General features: G+C 35.0%; 2 protein-coding genes across 5 annotated transcripts in view; one reads left to right on the top strand and one right to left on the bottom strand.

Moving 5' to 3' along the window:
• The window catches only part of AsnRS-m (asparagine--tRNA ligase, mitochondrial), a 36599-nt gene extending 31193 nt beyond the window's left edge, over positions 1–5406 (top strand). For all 3 annotated transcript variants that reach the window (XM_089108271.1, XM_089108269.1, XM_089108270.1), the window contains exons 7-8: positions 412–494; positions 5186–5406. In XM_089108271.1, the coding sequence (XP_088964397.1) occupies positions 412–494; positions 5186–5372 (270 nt within the window). In that variant the 3' untranslated portion in view covers positions 5373–5406. The remainder of the gene's footprint in view (positions 1–411; positions 495–5185) is intronic.
• Positions 5407–7860: 2454 nt separating this feature from the next.
• The window catches only part of Lamtor1 (Late endosomal/lysosomal adaptor, MAPK and MTOR activator 1), a 29790-nt gene continuing 22870 nt past the window's right edge, over positions 7861–14780 (bottom strand). Inside the window, exon 5 of one of the 2 annotated variants that reach the window (XM_089103193.1) lies at positions 7861–10106. In XM_089103193.1, the coding sequence (XP_088959319.1) occupies positions 9981–10106 (126 nt within the window). In that variant the 3' untranslated portion in view covers positions 7861–9980. The remainder of the gene's footprint in view (positions 10107–14780) is intronic. The other variant, XM_089103202.1, reaches the window with a different exon arrangement.

Genomic DNA, 14780 nt, shown 5'->3' with positions numbered 1-14780 from the left:
AACAAAAACATTTGACGAAGTTCAAAATTACGGATTGGATTTTCTCGGACCATCAGTCCGATGCGATGACTTCTTGCGAAAAAAAATACAGAAGAAAAAAGAATGTCGCTTTTAACTTATGATTAAGAATGAAAAGGATGTGAAGAAAAGCTTGTCAAATTTGATGAGTCAAGTAGTATGATTTTAACAAGTTTACTTCAAGTGGGCCCAACCATGTGGGAAAATTTCTGACCTGGGAACCCTATTGACAGTGGACGTTGTTCATGTAAATAAAATCTGCCATATTGTTAGCTTGTATAAATGCAAGGTTACTATAATTATGTTTTTTCGTCGTAATTTGAATTGCTTCGGATATTCAATAGTAAAAAGCATTGCTGACTTAACAATTCATCAATTGTTATATTTTTCTAGGCATCTGCCGTTGATCTACTAGTTCCCGATGTAGGGGAGCTGTGTGGAGGGAGCCTGAGAGAATTCAATTATGACAATCTGAGGTTAGTGCTTTTCAGACAGCTAATTATTTGGAGGGGGCCAGGCAACTATCATGAGCAAGAATGGTCAACCTTGAAGTTCTGTCTGAACCGAGACGAGCAACAACAAACTGACATTTAATCAAGATCTGAAAAAAAGCACCGGAGTGATTTTTTATTGTAAAATTGTTTAGAATTCGATAGTTAGGTCGAAAAATTAATTTTTCGATATGACTATTTGACTAATTAATTTAAAAAAAAAAAAATTAATAATCAGGTCGAAAAATTAAATTGCCGTACTAAATTACTTTCTGACATCCTATTAAAACATTTTCACTAATTCTTAGGATATGAGTGAAGAATTAATGCTAATTTTGGTGGATGAAGGCCGACCAATTTTTTGGTAAATTCCAAATATTTAAGCTGAAATGTTGGTTTATCCTTGCCTAGAGTCGCTTTTTTGGTTTATCACCTGCTTGACGGTAAAACCGATTACCTGATCGAACGGCAAACGGGAGAAACAGAACTCCAAGTTGTTTATAACAGAACTTTTTTTCAACCGTTTATGTTTCAATGAGGCACAATTGTGCCTCTTTAAAGAGGCGATCCACCACAATGTTAAGTGATTTCCGGTCCTAGCGGTCACAGAGAGACGGCGGTGATCGCATTTTGTAGCCTAAGCTCAAACTAAGAAACATGCAATATTTCACCCCCCTCCGACTTTATCTTCATGGGGGAAAGCGGGCCGGAAGTTTCGACCCTCCCACCACATCCCCCCTTTAACGTTGTCCGATCGGGCTGAAATTTAGAAGATAAGCTTTCCTGGGGCCTGGGAGCTTATCCTCTAAATTTCAGCTCAATCTGATCACTCCTTCCTGTTTTCCAAAAACCAAATATAGCCACTTAATGTTCATCAAATTATGTTTTTTTTTTATCTGACACGCCTACAGGCCACAGTTGGCAATGGATCCAGTTGAATGAGGACTCATTCGAAGCGGAATTCGACCTGTTAGGGCCTTCTGATATTTTCAGACCGAAAAAATTATCCCCCGAATTTACATTTACGAAAAACCTCGTTTTCCCATAAGAGCCCATGTTAATTTTTGAAATTCCTAAAAGCATAGTATTTCATTATTAACTCCTGACATGATCAGCTAACGGTTAGTCAAGCAATAATAAGTAATAAACTGTACAAAAACATGCAGAAATTATTTGAAAAAAACTACGTTTTCTAAAGAATTAAAGAGGCTAAGTCACAAGTTCGAACCATAAAACGTACAGGGATTAGGAGGTACAGTTGGGGGGCTGTTGCCCCCCAAATCCCCCGCTTTTGCAGCCTTTAAATAAAAAAAAACAAGTTTTTTAAACTGAAAGTAAGGAGCGACATTAAAACTTAAAACGAACAGAAATTATTTCCGTATATGAAAGGGGCTGTCCCCTCCTCAACGCCTCGCTCTTTACGCTATAGTTTGACTTTCTCACAACTCTATTTTTGTTAAACAATAAAAAGCTTTAGCGTAAAGAGCGACTTAGAAGCTTAATTTTTTCATAATGCCCTTTGCCTATATCTGTTTTGTAATCTTTAAAAAGTTGAAATGGGCGACTTTGATATTGATTGTTTTTTTTTTTTTTGCTCTTTTGGATTCCAAAAAAGCCTTATTGTATTAAAAACTGGTTTTTGATAACAATTAAAAAAAATACATTTTAAAGTTTTTCCTGGCTTCTTTATAGAATATATGTCATGTAGGCTAAAGCTGAATTGCTGCTTTTTTATTGCTTTTGGCTGCTCTTTTGGATATTATTCATTTTTTCCTTTGGGGATTCATTCCAAATTATAAATTGATAGATGCTTAATGTAATTCAAATTATAAAGTGTACCTTAAAAGAGCTGCCTTATCAAATTGTAATATAGCTGATTAACATATAAGATGAGAAAACTTTAGTCACGACGAAACAAGAACACTTAATAGATTACTTTATAAGAAGAAAAATGAATAGTGAGCTATATTATTAGGTAAAAAATGCCGTTTTAAATGTTATTAAGTGAAATGACATGCAGACTGAAGCAGCACCAGGGAAACGTTGAGATTTTACTCCTGGTCCGTAACTTTTAATCCTAACAAAATGTTGGGATACTTAGTTTCAGTTATTGAGTTTAAGCTCTGATTACCAAATACTCACAAAAATGACCAAAGTTAAGAAAGTCACAACAATATGTCATCTGTGGTCAAAATACTCAAGGACTCCTTTTTAATCACGACTCAGATTCAAAGCTTTTGCAATGGTCATTTCCCTGGAAATCTCCAAAAAGTTTCTTTTTAAAATAGCTTTCAAGCGTAGTTAGCGCTATTTAGCCTTTTTTGCTTTTCTTCAAAGCTTTGAAAAAAGTGTTATAATATTCCACATGCTACATTTGTTACATTTGTGCATGTTTTTGGTAATAATTTGTGGGGCGATCGAATTTTTTAAACCACTGTAGATACGTAAGAACGTTGCAACATCTAGTACCCTGATGTCATAAGACTGTCAAAGACTCCTCCTTGAACCTCCCAAATTGAAAGCTTTTATTATGACCTGGTATTTTAATGTAACTTGGGCACTGGACCAAGGGCGCCATTGTCACTCGAGCGCAACGTTAGGTTGGATGTAGACATCGCTCTCGTCACACCAATTCGTTTTAGTGTGAATCTGCCTGGTACTTATGAATGAATTTTTTCAAAGTAAACCAGTTTCATCAATAAGAAAAAAAACGGATTGGACGCATATATCCCTTTCCCTTTGAACAATAATACCATCCGAGTATTGTATCAAGCATAACTAATGAAAATCTCGACAATCTTTGTCAACTTGTCAACTTTTTGGCATTCCTGCGTTCGATAAAAAGCTAAATCAAGGTCACATCACTTTATTTTAATAACTCCCTATGCCCCCCCCCGCTGGATTCCACCTTGATAGGACCACGTCTCTTCTTTAAATAACAAAAAAAAATTAACTTATTGGCACCCCTGCCTTCAAAAAAAATCCATGTATTATCATATAAATATGATAGCTCCCTACCCCCCCCCCTCTGGATACCACTTTGATAGGATGCTGTCTCGGCTTTAAATTGAAATAAAATTAACTTTTTGGGATTCTGGTTTTAAATAAAGAAATTTCGAGATATAATAATTTAAATTTAATACCTCTCTACTCCCCCCCTCGTGGTTACCATCTTGATAGGATACCGTCTCATCTTTAATTCGAAAAATAATTTACTAAATCATTAAATAAGTCACTATATGGTCAAAACGAACACGCAAATTAACGTTGAAAAGCTTAGTTTTAATTTAAAAAAAATGAAGGTATGGGTAAAGGGGTACAAAGACAGAGACAAAAGTGTTAAAACTGTTTAGATATTCATAAGGTAATTAGGAAGATAATTCATAGTTTCGCTTTGGAATTCAATAAGATCTACAAAATCTTATTAAAAGCAATCATCCACACAAGTCAAATTACGACAATAGCCTACGATGGATCGTAATATACATAGGACACTTAACAAATCCTAACCTAAGAACTTGTGTTTGTTACATCATTTTAGTGGTTTCCTAGGGATTTTGACATCATTTCCTTCTGTCTCCACTTTAAATGAAAAAAAAAAATTATTTTTTTGGCATCCCTGCTTTCAATAAAAAATATAGGTATTGTCGTTAAAAAATGATATCCCCCCCTATAAGCAATAATATACAATGTATTTATGAATAATATTTGTGGGTTAAAATCCACTTCAATTCTTTAATTCCCTAACCTTGTACATACCTTATTCTATTGCTAACTCTTTTTTCAATAGAGTGTTTTTTTTTGGGGGGGGGGGGGTAAAGGCGTGTACGAATTAAGATTGCATTTTCTTTAAGACGATAAGAAATTGAATATAAAACATTCAGTAAATACTATATAACAATAGCCAAAAAAATAAAAAATCTGTAAAATCTCAATCCAGCTGGAGAAACAATCTTTCAGATTTCAATCTCAAAATCCTACTTAAGGCTTAGTCTGCAAAATATTGAATTTATTATTTAATTCTATTCAATTTTAAAATAAAATTATCGACTTCGAATTATGAAAGGCACACTGCTTGGGAAATTACATTTCAAACGGCTTATAGTTGTTTCATAATGGCAGTACTTTTTTTGTCAGCATTTAAAGAGCTGAGTATATTGGAATATTCGCAATTGCACGTTACCTCTGTTTAGTTTTTATACAAAACAAGATAAAAGACGAATATTAATGAACATGAGAATATCTAAGAATCATGGTATACACAATAACGTTCGGCCTGAAAAATCATTGCCGATATTTTGGTATGAGTATAGTAATTTGGCAATATTCGTGAATTCAGAAAACCAGATTTTTTTTAGTATGACACAGAGATTTTGAAGAAAGTGTTCAAAGACTTAAAATGAACGCAAGTTTTGCCTGTTTTCTAGTCTTCAAAACCGAGATACTGAACAACATGAGACGCGACAACCGACTTGGCGGTTGACCAAATAAAGAATTGCCGCACAGTTAGGTTAAAGTCGACCGAACGCCGCCGCCGGCGGCGGTGGCTGCCGGCGGCGTTACGCACTCGGCGGCGTTCGACCGGACCTCTCGTCGGCGGCGTTCGGTCGATCCACCGTCGCGGCGCCGGGGTCTATATATATATATATATTTCATTGTTTTCTTTTGCCTTTTAGGAGCAGACTCGAAGCACTCCAAATTCTGAATCAACTTCAGTGGTACTTGGAACTGCGAAAGTTTGGTGGAACGCCAACTGGAGGTTTTGGATTAGGATTCGAACGGCTGATGTCTTATCTCTTCAAGATAAATCATATAAGAGATACAGTACCGTTTCCAAGATCGCCACATAACTGTCAATTATAATTGTTGTAGTATTTTAATACAAACGTAATCACTGCCACTTATATACAAGGCAAGTAGCCACTGTAAAAAGCTGGAAAAAAAAACGAGAAAATCTTCACTGCCTCTTGCCTCTCGGTGGCGCCAGTTTGGAAGAGGGATGGGATATTTCCCCTGCCTAGATTTTTATTTTTTTTTTGGTTTTCTCGCAAATTTTTTTTATGTTAGTCATATTCATTGAAAGATTTTTTTTAGGGGGGGGGGAATTTTCTTTGAAAAAATACCTGTTTTTATTATTGTCGTTGAAAAATTCCCTTTTTACAGTATTTTCATTGAAAAATACCTTTTTTTCTGATGTCATTGAAAATTGTCTGTTTTTATTGAAAAAAGTCCCCCCCCTCCTACATCTTTGTAAATTTACGCCACTAAGTCTCCTACCCACTTTGGGCTATCAAAAGTATATCTAAGATATGAAAAGAAAACACATTAGGAATACTCATCCTATTAGCACGCTTGTAAACACATAGATATTGCAGTTTTCTTGCATATCACCTTAAGTTTTGTTTTTCTGTGTCATCCTTCGTTGACCCTTTTATTGCTCCAATGACTTGTAATGCTCAATGTAATGACTTGTAAGACTCAACTTAGTTTAAGAACAGAATTAATAAAATTAAGAGCGTCAAAGATTTTCCAATGAGATTGGAAAGTTATCAATTATTTATTATATTACTATGATACGACGTATATGGTAATATAACAGTTTTTGGCGATTTAATCTCTTAATTCCTAAATGAGCCACTGATCTGATTCTCCACTGTTCTATTTACTTCACCTGAAATATAAAGGGTGTGGGGCAACTTAACCATGCGATCTATCCTATGACCGTTCCCCAAAGGTTTCAGCAATTAAATGGTCAAGTCGGGAAATTTAGCTTAAATATCCAAAAGTGAGCTTGCTAGAGGTAAATCGAACCGTTCTGAAACACTTTTGACGTATTTTGACAGAAACTTTCTCAAAATGCCTTTGAAACCAACTCGAGACTTCGAAATCTACTTGTAATTCCTAAAAACATCTAATAATAACATTGCACTACTAATTACCGATTTTCATATATGTATAGGAATAAATTAATTTAAAATTAGTTTCTTTAAAATTTAATGTTCCAACGTTGAAGCCAAGTTTCGCGTTCAAGAGAAACCTGACTTGTCTGATTTTTGTTAGAACAGTTGAACCGACTGTTCAAAGCTTCTCTCTTTAACTCATCTTACTTACTTGACTTAATGCTCCTGCTGGTGGTCTCAGTTTTCACCGGAAATTAGACAGCGCAATAGCGCTGCCTAAATAAAGAGCGACGTGGGCATAATGTATTATCATTATTATTTTTTGGTTTGTATAGACCAGGGCACTTCATTTAGAAGGAGTTGCCGTAGGAACTTCGAAAGGGGCTTATTCGATAGGAAATCGAAAAGGCTAGTGCCCATTTTAATAGACGTAAGTGATTGGAGGAGCACTTAGGCAGTACAGTAACTTCCAGTCATATGGAAGTTACTCCATATTCGCTACTCATGATATGGTCCACTTGCTTTTTCTTGTTACTACTTAATATATTTTTTAAAATTATGGGCATCTTTATTAAGAGATTTAATTAAACTTAATTGATTAAATATTCTAATTTCTAATTATTTAATCTTTGGGTTGGTAAATTCATCTCTTAAGATGCTCATATTCTTTTTGTTCTAAAAAAAGTATCTTTGATAAAGGGTCATTGGTCTCTAAAAAATCAACAACAAACAAACACAGACGACGACTATATATAGCGTCATAAAAATTTATGTCTCACATACAACGTTGTAATGAAACGAACATAACACAAACACGATTAGAGAAAAAGGATACATCAATATATGCGTAAATATAATGCAAGTGCTTCGATTCGTTCTTACCCGCGTTGTTGTATATCTTGTAAACCGCATTTTTTTTTTTTTTTTTTTTTTTTTTTTTTTTTTTTTGTTCTTCGCTTTCTATTTTGACTCGTTGTAATCTTTGTTCTTGTCGTGGCTAATTCAAACAGTAAATATGAATTCAAAACATTTGTCAGTTATTTTCTTGAATTATTACTTTTGAATACGTCTATTGTGTGCTACCAGCTCAATATGATCCATTCGCTATATATAGTTAATGTCTTATTCACAGAATCATACAGAATGTGCAACGACATTCTGGCCTTGTAGCATTGTTTTTCCTTGTAAGGGCGTAACTCTTTTCCAGGGTATGTGTGCTATAACCGTGTCCTAGATGCTATAGGAAACTTTGTGTTTGCTGTTTTTAGCTGTCTATTATGCTTGACTGAAGAAATCAAAGTTCTTAGCGTATATGAGGTTCATTCAATGTAGGATAAAAGTTGACATAGACAACAAAATATTTTTTTACCAAACACAGACGTCCTGTCTTTTCGGAGAAATTAATAAAAATTACAATTTCCTTTGTAAGATTGCCAAATAACTACCAACAGCAATTGTTATAGAATTTATTATTTCCATACAAACGTTATCACAGCCACTTATATACAACTTAAGCTTGAACATACCATGTGAGGCATAGCATACAACTAATCAAAAACATTTCCGTCTTAAGCTAAGTGTCGACAGAACACGGATCAACTTACGTGATAGTATTTCTAGAGATATGAGCAGAAAGATTGGTTTTAGGTTTATCAGTAAATTAAAAGATACTATGAAGAGAAAAAAAAAAAAAACAACCGCCAAGCAGGCAAATTATGCAGTCCTTGGACATACCCCCTAGACTTTGAATTGTTTTTGGGTCCCCCATAGATAAACATATATTTTGCCCCCACCCCCCTCTATTTCTTACTACAATGTCTAGCAATTTCATTAAAGAAGCATAATAGTAAATTAAAAGATGCTATCAAGCGAAATAAAAAACGCCAAGCAAATCTCGGCCTTACTTGGACACAGCTGTACATAAACAATCTTTTTCTTTTAGGAATAAGATGGGGTAACATTTACTATTATTAAAGGTTAAATGGTTCGGAGAAAAACATATATCATAAGATAAATTAATTGAAACAAGATCAAGAACAAGGAAATTTTGCCCGAAATTTGGCAAATCCAGATCTAGGGAAGGGCAACAATGGGCAGGGTATCTTAGTAGCATAAAAAGGGGTCATCGAAAACATACTCGTTTATACCTTTTTTGGTATATAAATAGTTTAGATTATAATAGAATGGTTTAGTTTGAATGATATAGAGTTTCGATAAATAGAAGTTTTATTGGAGTTAAGATAGTTCTGAGTAAATAACTAATCATCGATATTGTTGTTACTAAAACGATTGAAACAATTTTCAAAATACTATAAGCAAAAGTTTAATTACATATAATTCATTTTTATTTGATGCTCAAAGGCATGACAATTTTCTATTTCATGGTGAAAGTATAGTCTCAAGGCAAGAGGCAGTACTAGTCATATAATCGAAGGAAGGAAGGGAGTGTGTAAGAGCGGACAGGGCCGATCCTAGGGTTGGTGGTACCCTGGAAAAATTAATTACAGCGCCCCTCCCAACTCAAATATAAGCAAAAAAGCCGAATCAAAGCGAAACATTTGATCAAAGTGGCCTCCCCCATAGACACACGACCACGGCGCCCGGCGAAGCTGCCCTGCCCCCCCCCCCCTTTGAACGGCTCTAAATGTGAGGGGAGGGAGCAATGAGCTCAACCGACTGACTACCTATTTTTACTGACATGGGCTTTCGCGCTGAAATGTTTTGGACCCAGTTTAATCCGGTACCGGGTACCTGATAGTTTTATCGTAGTACCGGGCGGCTGGAAACATATAGTGCTGACAATTATTGTTCCTATTATTTTTGAAGTGGACATGAATAAGTAAGTAGATCAACTTTAATAAACCATTCAGTATATTTTTCTTTGGAGTCAAAAAGACAAATAAAGAAACGGGATTAGATAGCCCACTACACTTAAACAAGGCACTGATCATCATGAGGAAAATTTAAGACATGAGAAATAAAGGAATTTGTGATATTATGCTATTTTTTAAAACAGAATACTTGCAGAAACTGATGGAAGAAAGTCAGGTGATAAATTACATCCGGGTGGAATTCTATAGATTCAATTATTTTTATCTTTAATGACAACTGGCAAAAATGAGAATCCATGAAATAATTCAGTCAATTAGTGGTCCATAATTCATCAACAACAAGATCTGCGAAATTACAGACCGGCCCAACGAGTGTCTTCCATTTCTAATAATTTAGCAATTATTTTTGTTTTGACTTGTCACAGTAAACTAAACAAAAAGACAATACAAGCAAAATTAGCTGCAGACAAACATCTAATATTTCAACCAATGGTCAATTCACAGTGAAAGCACTATTTGGTAAACCGGTCAACATATTACTGACTCGCATCAGAAATTCCTCGGTCACGAAAAGTTTCTAATAGATCTAAATCACATTGAAAACCAAAATTCATCTCCGATTGGAAAAAAATACATATATGTGCACAACCCACATATTCAACTTTCAGAATCAACAATATTAATGTGTCATTCAAGCCCTATATTCAATTGGTATAAGGCAATCAATAAGAAGAGCGAAATTAGTTTCCAAACGTAACAACTAGATCACTACCAGGCTCTGCTTTTATGTTCTGCACTGCATCAGCGATTTTTTCTGTCCACTGTTTCATCTGCGAAAAGAAGAAGAATATCTGTATATTCTTGAACTAAAAATTTCATAAAATAATTTCAAGAACTCGAGAACCCTACTCCACAAAATCCACAACAACATTTTCACTCCAACATTTATGAAAGTTCACTAAATTCTAAAGAAACTTGATGTACGACCCGTGAGCAACATTGCTGCTTTACTCACCTTACCGTCCTATCGAATTGCTTAAGATAGAATTTGTACTTGTCGTTTCCCGGGAAAATTGAGAAAATCGCTGAAGGGTGAGGTTTGAGAAACTTATTTGAACTGCCAGATGTCGTAGACCTACCTGCGAAGTAAGACATTCTATTGTCATTTATTAAACGATGTCGATTGCTAACTATTTGGTTCGAAGTTGACAGTAGATAGAATTGTGTTTAACATTTAAAGATTTGCTTTACAAAGACCTGTGAGCTGTTGAACGTATATGCTAATGATTTTCATAAATTTTTCTAGTCTAGTCTCGATCCGAATATGCTAAAAAAAACAAGTTTATGGAGAAATGTCGGTTTTTTGAAATATTTGATAATCGATATTTTGACTGGACGTTATACTTTCAAAGTGAAAATACAATCGTTTTTATGAATAATATTTTACATATTATTCGATAACAGTTCTATACGAAACTCCCTGGTTCCAACTTCAGTAATCCACCAGTTTATATTTTCTACAACTGAGACTAAACATTTCCTTTGTTCACAGGAAATTGAATACCGTAGAGCTAAGGTTTCTGCTTTATTTCGGGAATAGTCCGAAATTTGTTATTTTTACTAATAAGGATTTTGTAAAAGGTCATTGGCATAGATATTGTGAATTCAAATTTCTAGTATTCTTTTACAAGGTTCTAGGTGTGTTCCCTGCGGAAAATTCTCCACGTGCAAAATTGAGCAGCCATAGAAAAAGTACAAAACGGGTATCTTGAAATGTTGATCAAATGTCCTAAGGGGATATCTGATTTTTTTTTATGAAATTTAACGCGCCTTTTTTAGTAACTAGATCTCCACGTGCAAAATTGAGCAGCCATAGAAAAAGTACAAAACGGGTATCTTGAAATGTTGATCAAATGTCCTAAGGGGTAACAAAATGACCAGATGTCTGATTTTTTTTTTTTTTTTTACGAAATTTAACGCGCCTTTTTTAGTAACTAGATAAAACTATTTGAATGGAAGCAAAAATGTAGAGGGGGATAAAACATTTTTCAAATCTACGGCGGGGGCAAACATGTGATTCTTTTGAATATTTCCAATGCAAAATAAAAACAAGCATTTTTCACTGAAAATACCCCCCCCCCAAAAAAAAAAGCAGCATTATTCAAAACCTAGGAGGAGGAAAAAAAATCTAGGGGCTAATTGATGCCGCAGATTTGATGAGACGTTGAAGGCTAATTACATTTTTCTAAACGAGTGTTTTTTTTTCAAATAAAAGTTGATAAGATAGATAAGATATATTTCAACAAAAAATAAACAACAACAAAACCAACTCGATAGCACAATCACAAATCCCCCCAAAAGGCTCCACGGCCTGTAAAAGAGGGGGGTCACGAAAAAAGACTTTCAAGTATTAGGAATCAACAACTATGACGAAAAAAAAAACTCCATATAGTAAATTAAAGGTTGGAAATGAAACTATAGGAAATTAGCCACCACATTATTTAAACCATTACCTTTTTTTTTTACGACAATCTAGAAACAAATAATCAATAAACCGCTTACACAAAAAGACACTCAATAAAAAAAAAAAATCCAAAATGTAAAAAAAACAAAATGGTAAATAAATAAATAAAAACTATAACCATTTATAAATTTAAACTAACTTTTAACAAATCAACCACCAGACGTTTGAATGTGCCAAATTAATGGCAGCCCAGAGCAACAGCTGGAAATGTATTCAATACCCTTTAAGAAGGAACCAGAGGGCTACAATTAGACCGAACAAAGGGTGTGGCAACGACTCTAATATTAACAAAACATCGCAGGTAACATGAAGAGCTTTCAGATACAAAAATAGGAGGCTGATATATAATTGTAAGAGTTCCATGTAACCGTGCAAAAGTACACGAAGCACATGCAAGATCATAAACTGAAGCGAGCTTTAATAAGGGTTTGACAGAAAATGATTTTGAAAGCTTTACAACTAGTCTGGCCTTCTCATGAAGAGACGCTATACTCTGCAAATTTGACTGGAAAGTTGACATAAAAAAGAAAGAAGACAAAAAAGAGCTCTCTCAAATAGAGTAAGAAGATTTTTCTCCAGTGTAACTTGATCAAATCCGACCGTAGCTAACGTGCTGTCATCAGCGAAGGCAACTAGGCTGTCATCGAAGTTTGACTAGAACCTGGGTTCACCAACACAAGAGGGGGGGGGGGGGATACAAACTGCAACAACACTTTGTAAGACACATCTTTATTGCATAAAAAAGATCACAGATATAAATAGAAAAAGCATTGAGCCGAGAATAGATCTTTGGGGGACTTCATTTTCAATCTTAAGACATTTATAGGGTTCTCGCCAATAAAAATCTTCCTATTCGACAGATACGAATGGAACCAAGAATGAGCGATTCCTCGCACTGCAATATGGACAAACTTTACTAGAAGAATGTCATGCGTTATGGCATCAAAGGACTTTAGAGTCTAAGGCTGTGAATGAAACTAAGGACCGAAACACACGCATGCTCAGTTGAGCAACTGGTACGAGACCAAAACTGAAAATTATGAAGAAACTTTTTGGCATCAGGAAAACTTTTGAGTCTTAATCACATGGCCTTTTCAAAAATCTTGTTGAATACTGACAGGAGAGAGATTGGTCTATAATTTGAAGGATCGCTCCTTGAGACATCTTTAAATAGAACTATAAATCTTGTACTTTTAAGTGATGATGGGAAAATGCCAACATCAAAAGAAGCTCGAACAAGCTCAGTTAAGGGCGAGACAATTGATGGTAAAATGAACTTGATAACCTTGGTAGGAATATCATTTGAGCCTGACGACGAAGTACCTTGTAGGGAAGAGACAATCCTGCAAATTTTGGACTTACTTATGGGCTCAATCCCTATTGATTTTAGAAAAGCGGGGCCTAAACAGGATTTGTAATCTGGATCAGAAGGTGCTGGAAAAATAGTGTCTGCAGTGGTTTTCCCAATAGCAGAGAAATAAGACGCTAGTTGACTTTCTACAACATTTCTGCCTGACACCTTCTGCCTGTTGATTAAAAGACTTTCTGGAAAAGCTGATTTAAGAGGGCCAGGTTTAAGAACTGAATTATTAAGTTTCCAGGTTTTCTGCAATCAGAAAACTTCCTAAAATAAAATCAGACTTAGCACGACGAATAATTGATTCATATACGTTCCTGTAACCCCTGTATTCATCCAGGTGATGAACTAGAAATGGAGCTTTTTACTTTTTCCAAAGATAACTATTTCTTATCCAGCTCTTGAGTAAACACGGGAGTCATCCAAGGGTTTAAAGGCTCCGATCTTTTTGGCCGACAAGGCAAAGATAAGGGGTTGCAGGTTTGAAGTATTGTAGACGTCATTGAACCAGAAAACAAATAAAAAAGCATATAAAAAACTGGCATGGATTCAGATTTATCCCACCCTTGTTCAGACAAACGTAGTTTTAAAAGTTGAAAATTCTTTTGAGAGAATTGATAAGTAAAACTTGTTCGCAATGCAGTTCTACTAGACACAAACTCACTTCAAAAAAATAAGAAAGTGGTCTGAAATGTCGCTTGCCCAGACACAGCTACTAAGAATTAGTAAAGAAGAAAACAAACATCATCAATTAGAGTGACTGTTGTCTCAGTTACTCTAGTAGGCATAAGCGTCGGTTGGCAGCATACCATAAGAAAGCATTACAGCGAGAAAGTTTATAGACACAGAAGAATCATCCAAAAGATTTAAGTTAAAATCACCCATGCCATTCCTATCACATGACTGATTTTAGACTAATTTCATTGTGTAATTAAGAATATTAAGAAATCTGGAATAGAATCGCTTGGAGCATGATAAACCTCACCAATAATCAATTCTTTTCCTGAGACTAAATTTTCAACAAAAAGTGATTCGAAAACTCCTATATTAAAAAAAATCTCTACGAATGGAAAATTCAAGTTTATCAGACACATAAAGAGCAAGACCTCCTTTTCCTATCTGAACCCAGTTCAGTCGTTCAGAAAAAATAACCAGGGAAATTAAAGTGAATCATTAGAACCATCCAAAAAAGTCTCACACAGACCAACAACATGTGGCTGCAAATCATCCATCAGAATTTCAAGTTGGCCAAAAGAAGAGATTAACCCTTGAGTATCTAGCTAAAGCACCGAGCCCCCCCCCCCCCACTCTCCTTAGCACACCCTAAATCTGTTACATAATTACCATTTAAATGAGAAAAACAAGTTAAATCAATCACATTATCATTGCTCCGAATCGTAATATTCAATAAGCCTTCAATATCAAGCTGATTCCTTTCTAGAGTAGACAACCGGTTTAATGAAACGGTGGAATAGCCTGAACCCTTATAATCAAATATAGACAGCGACTTGGCAATCTGAAGAGTAGAAAATAATCACAAAACATACTTCTTCCACGATCAAAGAAGAAAATATTTATACACAGGAAAAAACCCGACAAAATCGAAATAAAGCAAAAAGAAAAAAAGAACAAAAAACTTCTTTAACGAAAGCAAACAAG

Source organism: Artemia sp. Qi Xiang Cuo, chromosome 2 (genome assembly GCF_049724085.1).
Source record: "Artemia sp. Qi Xiang Cuo chromosome 2, ASM4972408v1, whole genome shotgun sequence".
Taxonomy (NCBI): Eukaryota; Metazoa; Arthropoda; class Branchiopoda; order Anostraca; family Artemiidae; genus Artemia; species Artemia sp. Qi Xiang Cuo.
This window is presented reverse-complemented; position numbering and strand designations above follow the sequence as displayed.